At 38.6% G+C, this 16,187-nt stretch overlaps 1 protein-coding gene across 2 annotated transcripts in view; it reads right to left on the reverse strand.

The window, feature by feature from the left end:
• Positions 1–595: 595 nt before the first annotated feature.
• kcnn2 (potassium calcium-activated channel subfamily N member 2) overlaps positions 596–16,187 on the reverse strand; it is a 32,033-nt gene continuing 16,441 nt past the window's right edge. Inside the window, exons 3-9 of one of the 2 annotated variants that reach the window (XM_061733394.1) lie at positions 14,244–14,662; positions 13,831–13,972; positions 13,550–13,660; positions 13,308–13,435; positions 11,015–11,022; positions 7,610–7,716; positions 596–2,185 (exon numbers count right to left, since the gene is read on the reverse strand). In XM_061733394.1, the coding sequence (XP_061589378.1) occupies positions 1,910–2,185; positions 7,610–7,716; positions 11,015–11,022; positions 13,308–13,435; positions 13,550–13,660; positions 13,831–13,972; positions 14,244–14,662 (1,191 nt within the window). In that variant the 3' untranslated portion in view covers positions 596–1,909. The remainder of the gene's footprint in view (positions 2,186–7,609; positions 7,717–11,014; positions 11,023–13,307; positions 13,436–13,549; positions 13,661–13,830; positions 13,973–14,243; positions 14,663–16,187) is intronic. The other variant, XM_061733393.1, reaches the window with a different exon arrangement.

Below are 16,187 nucleotides of genomic sequence, written 5' to 3' on the forward strand. Positions count from 1 at the left end.
AATTCATAACATGAGCAAACAGAGGAATGGAATGATTGTGAAGCCCATACATTTACTGAGTTAATATTTGACAGAGGAAGTATAATAATTATCATCTTTTCACAACCCACTGATTGAATGTAATTCACTCCAGTGTTCCTAGCTGCCATGCGACTTAAGCCTAGGCCTTGAAGTAGTGTCCTTTGACCATATTCCTGAAAACGTAAGATCACATTTCTCCATAATCCAAGAGAGCTCTTAGGATTCTGCAATGTGAATTTTATCCCAGGAACAGAAGTTGAGGCTGAGGGCTATATGAACGTTATCCATCTATGTTGCATATACTCACTCAAAACCACTTTTTAATCCAATACAACATCCCACACAATAAAACAGGACACAGACCTGTCTAACTGTGTATTTTTATTGTTTATCATTGAAGTCGCATACAGTTTGATCTTTCATTGGTTTCTAGTTTGCTAAAGTTTGTAGACTGAACACTTGTCATTTCTTAACCTTCTGGCTGATTTATCATTAAGTTGATGAGCTGGTTGAACAATATCAGTGCTGCTGAATTGATGAGTGACCACCAGATCTCTTTTGACCCAAGCTATACTTCACATTGATGCTTAGAATGTTCAAATCATTTAATATACTCAGAAATAACCTTAAAGACAACTTTATATATCTTAACTCCAGTCCAGGATATCTTAAATAAAATATATGCTGATATGCTGAATCTACCTCTTCATGGTCCTTTGCGGTCAGTTGTTTACTTGTAAGAGGTGTGCTTGTCCTCATGAAAATATATAAAAATAGGCATTTTCCTCTCATTTTCAAAAGGTAGATATGGTTTACAGTTCAGCATTTGTTGTATCCCAGTTGAGATGACAGCAAGCATAAATAGCACAGACAATAGGGATGGGAGGTGAGACACAGCAAGACATGGGGGTAATTGCTGAATTTATGATCACTCAGTGCACTTCTGTAGACCCCTGCAGGCCAATGTGAATGCTCTTTGTGAGGAAGAAAATGAATAAATAAATTAATTAATAAATAAAAGGGCTTTGACTTGACTCATCAACACTAACCACTTGACAATTGACAATAATAAATCCATGCCCAAACATCTTACAGTTTCTTCTTTTAATGAGTAACATATCTTTATATCATATGTCAGTCAGCATTGAAGTGCATTGATTAAAAAGTAAGTGCAAGTACAGATTCTGATGCATTCATTTTGACTGGAGGATTAAATTATTTGCAATGTCACCCCAAAAATAGTCATTCTTCAGGGGCAAAATAAAACCGCTATAGTTGATGCTGTCTCTAACCTAAAAGATACATATTTTTTATTTTTATTTTTTCCCACATTCCAAGATTTTTAAGGTATCTCAGAGTGACAGTGTGTCGGAGCGGTTTTCATCTCCCTTCTGCTGTCACTCCACTCCAGGCCATCAAATGCAGCGATTTCCTCAATATCACTGACATGTTCCCTGACGGATTCCTCAGTGGTTTCTCAGTTTGCTTTAAGGAACACGGCAACTAAATCAAGCCAGCAGAAGCATAAAGTCTGTGAGAAGCACTATTTTAGTGCAGTAGTTTCAAACCTGGTAACCTTGACACCTAGAACTGGCTACCTCTGCATAGAGATGGAGAAGAGTTCATATCACAGCCCCGTTGATAAACTTCAGGGATAGGGAAGCGCCATTATTTGTGGTCATGTCACCAGAGAAAGGATAACAACATCTTTTGAGGTAATAAAAAACAATAACAGCATGAAGTTATCCATTAAAATGCATTGTCCCCTGTAACTCAGATTCTGTCATCAGAATTTGGATAATACTTATTGAAACCATAAGGCTTTACGATAAATGCAACTTGGCCATATGATGGCAAAAGTCTTCAGCGGAGGCGTTCCCCTTAGACTCTAGCTGCTCTCTGAGGAGGTGGGTGGTGCTGTGGAGGACGACCTCCTTCGTGACACTGACTGTGAGCGCTCAGGACTGTGTTTGTCGTAAGGCTGGAGCTGAACCTCCAGGAAGTCCCTGTGCTGCTGGCTGATGACCTGGCTGATGAGTCCAGGCAGAGCTTGCAAGTTGCTCAGTAGAGTCTCTAGCTTTGTCTCCAGCAGGGCGATCCTCTTCTCCATGTCCTCGCCTCTCTCGTTTAAGTCCGATACCATGTCATACATGACGTTTTGAGTCTGCAACAGGACAGAGAAAAAAACACTTTATGCCATTATTTGCCAAACCGATATAAATGCCTCACTAATAGCCTTAAAACTCTGGATGTGTGCATTATAGAGATAGGGAATGAGAGAGAAAACAACCTCAGGCTTAGAAAGTGAGAAAAGTGGAATAGACAGTGAGAGTCACACAAAAGGAAACACTTAAAAATTATAAAATTTCAGAATTCAAAAATATCTGCCAAACAAAAAAATAAATAATTCAATGATAGACTTATATTCTTTTAAACAGTATTTTTTATTCCCACATATGCTCAATGCTTTTTAACAGTGTATACATGGGGACACATATCACAGTCCTTTTCAAGTGTAGAAATACAATTAAATTCAGTTTAAGCAGGTATTGCATAAGTAGGGGTGAGCAAAAATATCGATATGGCGATATATCACGATACTTTGCCGGCGGATTCGATATTCAAAATTTAAATATCGATTTTCTTTTGTAAATTTTTTTTTTTTCAAATAATAAATCATATTTCAGACAGGTTGTAAATCCAGTACGACTTTATTGTATACATGGGTTTAAATAAAATTGTTAATGTTAATTTCATATTATGTAAATAATATGAAAAACATATGTAAATACACTCACCAGCCACTTTATTAGGTGCACCTTGCTAATACCTGGTTGGACTCCCTGTTGCCCTCAGAACTGCATTAATCCTTCATAGCATAGATTCAACAAGGTACCGGAAACATTCCTCAGAGTTTGGTCCATATTCACATGATAACATCACCCAATTGCTTCAGATTTGTCAGCAGCACATCCATGATGCAAATCTCCCTTTCCACCACATCCTCTATTGGGGTTCTATTGGATTGAGATCTGGTGACTGTGGAGGCTATTTGAGTAGTGAACTCATTGTCATGTTCAAGAAACCAGTCTTTGATGATTCGCGCTTTATGACATGGCGCGTTATCCTGCTGGAGTAGCCATCAGAAGATGGTAAACTGTGGTCATAAAGGGATTGACATGGTCAGCAGCAATACTCAGATCTGGTGCTCAATGCTCAATTGGTGCTCAATTGGTACTAATGGGGCCAAAGTGTGCCAAGAAAAGATCCCCCACACCATTACACTACCACCCTGAACCGGTGATACAAGGCAGGATGGATCCATGCTTTTATGTTGTTGATGCCAATTCTGACCCTACCATCCGAATGTCGCAGCAGAAATCGAGATTAATCAGACCAAGCAACGGTTTTTCAATCTTCTGTTGTCTAGTTTTGGTGAGCCTGTGCGAATTGTAGCCTCAGTTTCCTGTTCCGTTTGTGGTCTTCTGCTGCTGTAGGCCATCCGCCTCAAGGTTTGACGTGTTGTGCATTCAGAGATGCTCTTCTGCATACCTCGGTTGTAACGAGTGGTTATTTCAGTTAGTGTTGCCTTTCTATCAGCTCAAACCAGTCTGTCCATTCTCCTCTGACCTCTGGCATCAACAAGGCATTTGCATCCACAGAACTGCAGCTCACTGGATATTTTCTCTTTTTCAGACCGTTCTCTGTAAACCCTAGAGATGGTTGTGCGTTAAAATCCCAGTAGATCAGCAGACCAGCCCGTCTGGCAACAACAACCATGCCAATTTCAAAGTCACTTAAATCATCTTTATTCTGCATTCTGATGCTCGGTTTGAACTACAGCAGATTGTCTTGACCACATCTACATGCCGAAATGCATTGAGTTGCTGCCATGTGATTAGAAATGTGCGTTCATAAGCAATTGGACAAGTGTACCTAATAAAGTGGCCGGTAAGTGTATGTCGTAACTTTAGCTTGTAAAGTTACAATAAAATGGCATGGATAATTTGAATTGCATTGTTTTGTCCCATGAATTATCACTATAATCTGATGTACGTGCAACTCGAATTTTAATATGCATAATGCTTTTTACAGTTTTTCGGCAAACTATTTATAACATTGCAAAATTTGGATATTGCAATATCGTATTGTGACTCAAGTATCGCAATGTGTATCGTGTCATGAGGTCCTTGGCAATACCCACCCCTATGCATAAGATTTCAAAAATCCAAGTCAGGCAAATTAACTGCATGGTGCTCAGAATGTTTTTATGAGCTGTATTATTTCTATGCAACAGTAAAGGATGTATAGTCTGTGCTCCTTGTGCTGCTTTCAGAAGGGATTAGTTAATGACAAATCAATTATAGAGAGGCATTCAGTGCTCCTATTAACATGTGGACAGCGTACAAAGAAAGAGATGAAAAATGTGATCCTATTAACATTAGGACTGCAATTCCAAATGTAAAATTAGACAAATTAAAACTAGAACCCTGAAGACAAAACTGTTTAATTCTATTCAGATTATAAACTGACACTAAGAAAACCTTATTATGTCTTTTTCTAGGCACTTCTCCTCCATCTCAACAGAAGAGATCAATTATAAAGGAAATATGGGAGATATCATTTGTGAGGAAAAGACAACTGCGGTACAAGAAAAATTTGAGCACACTTACACTCGACTGCAACGGTTGAGGTGGTGAAATACAACAAAAAGCACAAATATATACTTTGCCATGTGCACTCTTATTGCATTGTTTCATGTAAGTTGTAAATGCGGTCATCTTAGGGGAATGCTGGAAAGTAAAAACCATAGAAGCAACATATAATGACACAGGTTGGTCGGATAGGGCAAACAGCCTGTAGTCCTACCCTCTGACCACCTCAGTGTCTGCTTTCTAAATCTGTTTATATAGTCTTGTAGAGCACCAACGAACCATGTATCAGTAATACGTACATAGAACTCCTAGTTCTCCTGCTCACGGTTAATTAATATTAATATATCTTGTCTTTTGTACCCTTGACAATATATCTGTGCCTCTTCTCTATCTGTTCTCCATTCTCTTTTCCTGTTCTGCCCAGGTTGCCTTTGGCAGGAGGATCCCCCTTTATGATCTTGGTCGAGGTCAAGGTTTCTTCCCTCCTAAAGGGGAGTTTTTCTTTCCACTGTTTGGCTTAAGGTTTTTCTCCCACTAGGGGAGTTTTTACCTGACATTGTTTATGTAATAATTGCTTGGGGGTTTATGTTCTGGTCTCTGGAAAGCATATAGAGACAACTTGTATTGTAATAAAGGCTATATAAATATAAATAAAACTGAATAGAATTGAAAACATTTTCTATATTACTAAAATAAAGTTCAATGATGGAGGCTCCGAGTTGCTGGAGAGCTGAAATGCTGTCAGACTAAAGTGGGTAACATTGGGGAACAAATCAATCAATCAATCAATCTATCTATCTATCTATCTATCTATCTATCTATCTATCTATCTATCTATCTATCTATCTATCTATCTATCTATCTATCTATCTATCTATCTATCTATCTATCTATCATTTTGTAGTTTTCAAAGCTTATTTGATTATGAGCTTGAGGAGACAAAAAAATCATCTTCTTCCTCACCCTTTTTTTATTTATCCACTGTGCTGTGAAATCCCTTCCATAGTTTTCAAGAACTGATGAGGAACTCCATATCACATCTCACACAGATTTTGGCAGTATAGCCTCCAGTAGGTGGTTTCTGAGATATTATTCAGCATGGGATTAATAATCTCGAAAGCGAGAGGTGATACCATCCATCTCTTACCTTGTCCTCTTCTGATCTGAGGCAGGAATGATAGAATAAGTTGTTTAAGTCAAGCAGTGTGGACTAAATCTAAACACTGCCTCTTTTTCAAATAGACAACCCTTAATTTCTAGTTAGGTGAAGATCTTTGAGTGGACCAAATACTACAGAAACTACTATTTTAGGTGGTTTGTCATCTTTTCACACTGATTTAGACTTAAGTTGCAATTAGATGCAGCCCGAAATATAGAGCCGAATTTATACAAGTGTAACTGTAAATCATGAAGCATGACTACGGTAAAAACTCCAATCCTGTAACTTTTGCACAGACTCATATCCGGCACTTTACAAACCTCATTGTACATTTCTGTCTATACTTTTTACCTATCCTAAGTTCCTAAGTCACTTTTGTACAGACTCACCCGGCACTTTAAAACCTAATTTTGTACATTTCCGGTCTACATTTTATTTTACTGTTTATCATTTTTATTGTTTATACATTTAATTTTATTTTATCTCTTATATATTTGTTTTTATATTTGTATTGTGTTGCACCAATCCCCAAAACAAATTCCTCGTGTGAAAACTTGGCAATAAACCCTTTTCTGATTCTGATTCTGATTCTGATTCTGATACAGTAAACTGTGATGTTATAAAATGAGATCCTGCAATCTATGATGGGGCAAATGTTATCGTTATAGAAGGGAAGTCAAAGACACAAAATCACAAATTGACATCATCAGCCCACTTCTGGACATGAAAAAGGGGAAGGAGCATTGCAGAGATTGCGTGAAAAGCAGCGTCACTGAACAATTTTACAATTTGAAGAGATGTAATTCATGTGAAATAATAAAAAGCAACAAAGATGGTTTGGAAAGGATCAGTGTATATCACAAGTAGTGCATCGCTTAAATCAAACAACGATTTTTAAGAGAGACTGCAGAGGAGATAATGAATTAAGGGGGTACAATGTAATCTGATGAATTTCACAGTGCGTCGCAGTGGCAATGCATCTTTCAAGATACACATGTTCAGCTCCATCCCTTCACTGACAGTATGAGAATAGAGAAGTTACACTGCCCTCTAATGGTCACAGGCTCCTAGAGCAAATTAAAGATCTGGCTGGGCAGCACTGGCCATCTGCCACCTTTTTCCAATGCCATATCCCAACTCTCACTGCTGTTTTACAGTATGAGATGATTAGGCAATATTAAGTAATACCTTTCATGACATGCTGGCCCGAATCCAGCCTGACTGTGGTGTACTTTTGAATGTCAGAGCACTCTACTTCTCTCTCTCCTCCTTTTTTCTGCCTTTATTTCTGGCTGAATCATCAGATCACAGTGTGTCTCCCTTCCCAGGTTACTGTTTCTGCTGTGTCAGGCTGGCGCAGTGCCTGGTCTTTCCCTGACGTTTGTCGACTTATGTTTTGTGCATCTGAAGACAAACATTAGGGGATGCATGAAGAAAAAATAGTATATTTTTTCTTCTTTTTTTTTTAAAGGGTTGCTTATTACTTCCATTCAGAATTTTCCAGGAAAGGGCATCCTGGGAAAATTAATTTACACTGTAAAATAAAGAAAGGTTATTATTTCATACCTAAACACCTTGATTCTCAGATGAGTGCAGACATTCACAGTCATTACACAGTTGTAAAGCCTGTCTGTTCATTTGACACCTGTAGACTTTGGGTAGGTAAGAAAACACAACTAATTCAGTGATTGAAAAAGCATGCACTGATTTCACTCACACAAGTGAAAGAAACCTGATGTACAATGCAACAGTAGACTGTAACGGTCTAGCTTACCTTAGCAAGGTCCACTAGGGAGTTTGCTTGGTCATTCAGCTTGCGTTGCTCCATTTTAACACTTCTCAATCTGAACAGAAGACCATTCAGAACCCAGTAAATGAACGCTATCAGATATTTGAAATGTGTTTACACACAAGGCATATACATGGAGAGCACTCCCAGGACATGCACAGGATGTGTGTAGAGAATGCAGGGATTGCAGGGGTTCAAATTGTCTGGTTGAGCTTCATGCAAGTGGAAAGGGGACCACAGAAGGGGGGAGAGAGCTGCCACTGAGGAGAATGAGATCAGCTCTGTCCAACTAAACCCGCCTTTCAAATCGTACTAAACAAGTGAAGGGGACTCATGTTGTAGTGCTTAAAAAAGCACCTATGAAGGCCTGTTTCCATTTGGAACTCTTCTCTGTTCTGTACAGTTGAATATGTATATGTTGTTTTGTAATTGTTCTTTTATAAATGCTGTTTACCAATCACTTTTGTGGTAATTGTCTGAAATAAATTCAAATTCATTCACTCTTTCATTCATTCTGTTAGAAATAGCTTAGTCACCCAAGAGCCAAAAATAACCACCTTAATCTTATGTAAACACCAAGGTTAATGTTTAACATTTAGATTGCAGCTATCTGCTCATATGTGGACTGTTTCTGTTTAGAAACTGTCCAATAATTAACATGTAAAATACAACCTCAGAACTAAAAAGCCGAAACTATATCAAAATTTGAGACTTCACCTTGCATCACTGAGAACATATATATTATATATAGTTAACTTGTATGCTAAAATCTATGCCTTTAAAAAAAAATTATTATCCAAAAACCATTCTTGAAAAGTCCCTCAAAAATAATGTACCTATTTCACACAACATGTTTAAAAAATTCACATCTTCTGTTTAATTAGGCTTCCAAAGGCTGTTTTACACAAATCACAAATAGCAACTGTGCCGTATTATAACGTCAATCACATGTAATTTCAAGATATTTATTTTCCCCCTTTCTCACAAATTGCCCATTGTTGCAAAATTAACAATGAGCAGAAGAACAAATGCAGATGGCAATGGCAATTTTGCTCACATTTCAGAAATTGAGCATCTATAACAAACCCTTTAACTTAACGTTAATGCAGTTTAGAGTGATCTTTAAGTTGCGTTCAAACCAAATGTCACTGAAGATTAGAAAAGGTACTTCTAAGATGCATCCATTGCTGCTCAACAGTGGAGGATAAATGTTGAGTGAATATGAAACTGCACCAACAGAGGGTGCCATAGGAGTCTCTAAAGAAAAGTAAAGGCAAAGGATCAAGTACTAAGCACTGAAATGCTCCTTACAGAGCAGGCGAGTAGAAAAAAACAGTCAAAAGAAACAAAAGAAGAAAATAAGGAGTCTTGAGGTTATGACAGATAATAAATATTGGAGGTTAAATAGCTACACATTTGATGTAAGCCCTGTTAAAAAATATACATTTAACAGTTGGAAGATGGATAGCTTTCTGAAGGGGTCAAAGCAGGGGCAGTTCAATGCAAGAATGCAGCAGGCTATTTATGCTATCTGTTAATTTCTGTCTTTTTCTCTCAGTCAATCACTCTTCAGCGACGGTTCCCCTTTTTTTAACAGGCACTCTCAATCTGGTTGCTATTCATCAGTGGGAAACGGCTACGTTAAGCTTTTCATCACCCCACTAAATCTTTTAAAGCAATCTCAGTTAGTGCTGTGCTGTATTTTTTTCTTAAACCGACATCTCCACTTCCTGTCTTTGTCAAGACTTCAATTTCTGAGAGAGGAATTTTGACCAGAGTTTTAAATTCATGATTGTCTGAAGATTGAAGAAAAAAAAGACACTTTTACTTTTGTAAGCTTAAACCAAACTGAGCTTATTGTTTAGATGTCAACCGGACTGCAGCTTTTTCTGTTTATGGTGGTTTGTTGGATGCACAGCATTTGAACTGGTATGGAAGTTTTATCATATATATATATATATATATATATATATATATATATATATATATATATATATATATATATACCGTATTTTCTGGACTATAAGCCGCTACTTTTTTCATAGGTTTTGAACCATGCGGCTTATACAAAGGTGCGGCTATTCTGTGGATTTTTCTTCCACCGCTAGGGGGAGTGCTAACCGGAATTAGAATAAAAACTAAGACAAAATAAATGCAAAGAAGAATACGCTACTTCTTCTTTAGCAGATAGAAGTAGAAGCAGATTTCAAACAGATAAATAGATAAATAAATACTGGTTATTTTCTCTTGGTTCCGTCCCATTTTAATCAGCAAAGTTGCTGCCGTGTTAAAAGACACTGTTAGGAAAGGATCTATTTAGGTACAAACATGTACATCATTTACAGTTAAAAATCCTTTTTTACATGTAGTAAATATCTAATCTAACAACAGAAATATCTGCGGCCTGCATATTTTTTTTCTAAATAGAGCGGATGCGGCTTATATACAGGTGCGGCTTATAGTCCAGAAAATATGGTATATATATATATATATATATATATATATATATATATATATATATATATAAATATACATTTTTATTATATAAATTATATAAGTCCATATATGTGTACCAGAATTTGGTGTTTAACTGGATCCTGTTGACCACTGGCAGGGTCACGGTGGTTGTATGCTGATCTAAAATGTTCTTTTCTACTCTTACACGACATTAAAACTACTGCAAACATGGCCATGCATGCTGACATTTGATTTATTTTGTAATTTTCTGTTCACATTTTAGCGTTGAGCATGTCAGTTTGTTTGATTGGTGACCTCCATTTACTGCGTGGTTGAAAGTGGGACTAGCTTCCACTCCGTGTAATGGACAGGGAGAACACTCTGCAGGTCGGTTGTGGTTTTTTTTTCTTCATTTTTTTCCCTTGCTGACAGCTTCACACTGGTGGTCACAGTTGCTGCCTCTCCAGCACAAATGGGATTGCTCGGAGGCTGACCTTGCTCACAGGTCACTTTCCATGTATCTTCAGCCCACTGATCTCTAAGCTAACAAGGGGCTCACTTTCCCTTTTCCTGCTATGATTTCCCACTTCAATCTAGTGAATGGAAAGGAGCAGCGATCCCTAAGCGGATGATATGATTGTGTTGGGACACTTGAGTTCACAGCTGCTATGGCATAAAACCCTCTGTGAGACGTTTGGTTGCACCCTGCACGTATTGAGCTGAAATGCGTGATCCCAATGACCTCAGCAGTGTTTAAACACTCTCTGATACTAATTGTCCTGATTATCCTTGCATGACAGCTGCATGCCCTTGCTACTGCGCTGTTTACCAGCGTGGATAGCTGCTACCGTGTCATCCAACAGAGGAATGGATGAAATGTGGCTGCAAATGCTGCAACAGGCGTAACAATGGTTCCACTCACCAAAAGATGACCCTGAGCCCTGATCTGATGAGCATGACTGCTCCATCGTATATAACATGACTTTTATGGGTATCATAAATTATATACTTGTGCTACTGTCATGTGTGGAACTCTAGCTGTCATCCTTCGGTATGTGAAAACACAGTTGATTGGAGTTTAATCAGTGGCTTTCTGATTAAAGGTCAAAGTCTCATCACATCCATGCAGATATGGAAAGAAAAACACCCTCCATCACTGATAATTGAAATTCACCTGATGCGGATCTGATGTAGGTGAGTTAACGTCTTTAAATAAAAGGTGTTTGTTTTGGCCTTTCAAATCTACATATTTGATGACTGTATGGAAAATACGTGCGTGTTTTGTCAAACAGCCAACTAATAAAAACCTGTGCAGCAACTTAAACGGAATAAGCTGGTAACATGTTTATATAAGTGAAACACTATATTGCATTTTACATTTTGAAGCATGAATTTCACTTATCAAATGAGGGAGTGTAATTTTTTTTAGAAACATCATTGGATTCAAGAGCAAGCTCTCGTTAGCATGCACACAACAGGTCTCTATCTACATGTCAGGCGAAAACTTACTTCCGAGCTCTATTGCATTGTGTTGACACAAACAGGAAAAAAGGAAACATGAAGTAGACAAATGAATTATTACAACATCAGAAAAATATATTCAGATGGCAAAACCTGGTTGCTCAAGTCTGGTTGCTGTTAGTCTCTTCTCTAGAGCATCACCCAGCCGAACAGCAGCAAAAAAATGTTTCTGAACTTATTTCTCTCTGCAACAAGAGTGTCACGGCTCTGTGTTTGGACTGCTCCTGGCCACCGCAGCTGAGCTGGGCTCTAAATTTAATCTCCTTTTCTGCCGGTGGTCCTAATCCTGGCTATCGGAAGTACGGCAAATAAAAGTAACCTTCCTAGAAACATTCAAAGGCACAGAGGGTCTAAGGCTCAATTTAACAGCAGTTTACATCTCACATTATTTCCTTTGACTGATGAGCACTTGAGGAAAACAAGCGTGATGACGTCTGATTTGATTTTACAATCACCTCTTGACAGGGCAAGGATACCTGCAGGCCTTTTACCACCTTCCACATGTCATGTCTCATGGTGCATCATACTAATATCAATAAAGAATTTGCAAGTGACAGCCTGCTCACAGGCTGGAAGAACGCTACACCTCATGGACAAGAACAAATAGCTAGCCTATGAGAAAAATGTGTGACAAGAGGATGCTGACACCATGCTGAGTAGCTGTTCAAGCACACAGAGCTGGGCATGACTTTTCCCCACTGAATCTGATTCTTTATAGATTAAGCTGCAGCTCAGACCAATTTCCATTATTAGGCTGTTATAGAGGACAGGAGGTGGACACAACACGCTGCCATCACTGCTGCAAATCGGCTGAATACAACAGGGAGGGTATGGTGACACGGAAAAAGCGGCAAAGACAAAAAAAAAAAGATGATATGAAACTGCACCAATCTGGATGCGGGCTGCTGCAGGACAGGTAGATAGTGCAAGTAAGTAGTGTTTTTGTGATTTTCTGTCTTGCAAACATCTTAATGTGCAAACACAGCCTCTAAAGATTCATGAGCAAATGAAAATTACACACACAGAGTCCATATACGGACAACAAACAAAAAAAAGAGGGCATTTCCATTAGCACTTAGCTGCATGCTAACAAAATCACTGTATTTATTTGTCTTGAAAAGCACTGCACTGATTTTAAGCAATTGCCTATAGGAGCCACAGAATTGAGGTGCTGGTAAGCACTGTTGGGTGAGGAAAAACAACATAGAGGTGAGGCTAAAATCAATACTGTTTCAGAGTAAGGTAGAAGTCCTTAGGAACCCACATAAAGATTAACTTATAGGTAAGAGTCTGACCAGTTGATAGTGATGTAGAAACCCAGATGGTTTAGCCCTGAGGTCAATCTGATATCCTATTCACAGAAAAAGATACGCATCTGACAGGACGAGACCAAAATCAACATCATACTGCTGTGACTCCAGAATATTTCAAGGTAAAGTTATTTTTACGCACATAACACATGTGCTTTTTATATATGTATTTTTTGATGTAACACATACAAAAATAGTATATACATGACCTTTGTGTATATTCTATGTGCAGAATCAACAACATGGTAATGAAATGCAACATCCTGCTTACATCCTCAGTTGAGCACAACATTTTGCTACAGGTGTCAAACAATTCAGATTTCAGGTTTGTGTGGGTCAAACAAACACCGTGCTGGTTCAAATGAGAACATTATAGTTGATAGCATGGCACCTACTGGTGAATGGCTTGGAGAAATTTTCTCTGGTGCTTCCTGACTCTGGCATGGTCCATCTTCCTCACCAGTTTGGTGTTCTTGTAGATGAGCCACGTCTCCCTGAGAACATTCGCAGCTGTGTTTTTTACCTACAAGCACAAAAAGTTAAACACACTATGGCAAGAAAAGATGGAAATAGGCATTTGGTCAAGACTGAAGTAAAGTGAAACCAGTGTGATGAGGACCTCAGAGCGCCAACTTACTCTTTTTGTTAGCTGGGTGTCCATCATGAAATTGTGGACATGTTTTTCAGCTTTGGTTAACTCCAATTTCTTCGCCACCACAGCCACCACCAAGGCCGTGCAGCCAGCACCCTAAGCATACAAATACACCATGTGCACTTTTCCCTTCTTTCACTTATAAATATATCTTTTTTTTTTTTTTTTTTACGAAAAAATTATATCTTTTTGAAATGAAAATGAAAAATAAAAAATGAAAATCTTTTTTGCCAAAAAAAAACAAAACTTTATTTGTTTGTACTCACCATAATGCCAGTCAGGAGGCACACTCCTTTTCCACAATATGTATGTGGGACCATATCCCCATATCCAATGGTTAGAAACGTGATTGAGATCAACCACATGGCTCCAAGAAAGTTGCTGGTTATGTCCTGGTTGTCATGGTACCTATAATAAATAATAAATATAACAGACTGACGAACCTTCATTCACTTTTTATGCTGCAACCAATCCTCATGATTTATTCTGACTTAAAAAAAGAAAAAGAAAAAAATAAATTATTTAGATCAAATTCAATGTAGTGCATATCATTAAATGTTTTGTGAGGTCTGTGCGGTGTAAATCCCTCCATTTTGAGGCTCAAACACAGTCAGTTTTATGCCATATCCATGTTTCATGCTGTGCAGTATGGTAGAGCGTGAGAAACCTATCCAGTCACCTCTCGCAAGCTCTCACTGTCCATGCAGCAATGATCCATAGCGAGATGGTGAAGACCAGCAGCACAGTGCCAGGACAGATGGTCATGAGGGTCTTCATCACGAAGCGTGTGTTGAAGTTGATCTTGTTGAGTGCACCAATACTACGGGACGATGCGTCGGTGAAGAGCTTGCTGTGCAGCAGCATGACGCGGGCGATGAGGTACAGCCGCAGGAACATGGGGATGGACAGGATGATGTCCACATCTGCATCTGTCTTGGATGGGACGTAGGAGTAGGCCAGGCGTGCCGTCCAGGTGAAGGTGTAGTTCCCTGGGATGGGGTGTATGGCGCACACCAGAATCTCCAGGCAGATGAAGAAGATGCGCTCGTAGGTCATGGCTATCCTCCAGTCATCAGCTGCATTGTCCACCATGAACAACTGGAAGGAAAGAGTGGGTTAAGGTGACAAAGGATGAGAGACACCAAACATTTTCATCTTGCTCGCACTGCAAGCTACAGAGAGCCATTAACTGATAAAACTCAGAAATGTGTTAAACTAATCATGAATCAAATTTGACCAGTGCTCAACAACATTTGGAGGAGAAGATACAAATGAATTTTGAAGCTAGAAAAGCCCCACATCTGTCCCACATCTATTTGATGAAAGCTGCCGGACTAGAACATCCCCTTTGATTCTTTTGGATATATCTTCAACATAACCCGCATGAAGGTCTTGGTCGTTAGATCTATTGTCTCTGTTCTGGGCAGCAGTCTCTGCTGGTGTGTCAATACATGCACGCGGTGCATGGTCCAGGCAGCTAACAGACCACTGAGCCAAAGCTTACATATGAATCCCCCATTTGTTACCGTGAACGACATCAAAGACTATGAAATCTCATTTGAGCGTCTGTTCAGGGAGGGACAAACCTGTGCAAATCTGATGGGAATTGTTTTGGAAAACTTTTGGAAATCAGAGTTTTTGGTTGTTTAGAGCAGTGGTCCTCAACCTTTTTTCAGTGATGTAGCCCCTGTGAAATATTTTTTTTCAGCCAAGTATCAACCAGCGCAAAGCACTTTTGGTTGTAAAAAAAAAGAAGACCTAAAACAGAGCACTGTGCCATCAGTAACTAATTTATTAATCATAAAAATATTGCTGCTATGCTTCAACCACGACTCCATCGTTGGTCCAAGTGATTGACAGGTGAAGCCAGGTGGCATTTGACAGGTTAGGTGGAACCATCCTGATGTGGGGGATACTCTGGGGTTTTAGGATAATACGTTGAATAGCCTACTCCTGAAAAGAAAATTCATTTTATGAATTTAGACTTATATTTTCCTCAATTATTTATGAAATATTTATTTTTAAAGGATTTTTGCATGGATGCTACTTTTTAAATATATGTATATTTTAAAATCTCACGTAGACCCATTTTTTTCTTTTTCTATACCATGTGACCCCCTGGGGAGGGCTTAAAATGGGCGTCTGAAGAAGAGCAAAATGCATTCGAAACGTTACGACGCATTGATGTGCTAAATAAATCTGCACTAGGGAGCAAAAGTGTGTGGTCTCCTCTCTTGTTTTTTCCTGACTAGGATTCAACCAGTCACGGAAAACTGAATAATAGATTTTCAATGTAAAAGCAAGACATTTATTGGTTCTACTTTTTCTGAATCCTCTGGTGCTAGATTTTTCTGCATGGTAAGAAATTGTGAATGAGGAATGATCATCTATATTTTTAATTTACATATTTACAAGTGTAATAAGTAAAGCAAGAAAGAAATGAACAGAAATGAAGAGAAAGAAAGAAAATTAATCTCCACAACTAAATTCTGTTACTTCACTCCCACTGCTTGAAGACAAAATAAAAACCTTCACACCAAGTGCTACATTAGCAGCCTTTTCCACTTCAAAACAATTCCCCGATGAGAACATCTGCCACCTCCACATTTGCATACGGTGGAGA

Source organism: Cololabis saira, chromosome 11 (genome assembly GCF_033807715.1).
Source record: "Cololabis saira isolate AMF1-May2022 chromosome 11, fColSai1.1, whole genome shotgun sequence".
Taxonomy (NCBI): Eukaryota; Metazoa; Chordata; class Actinopteri; order Beloniformes; family Belonidae; genus Cololabis; species Cololabis saira.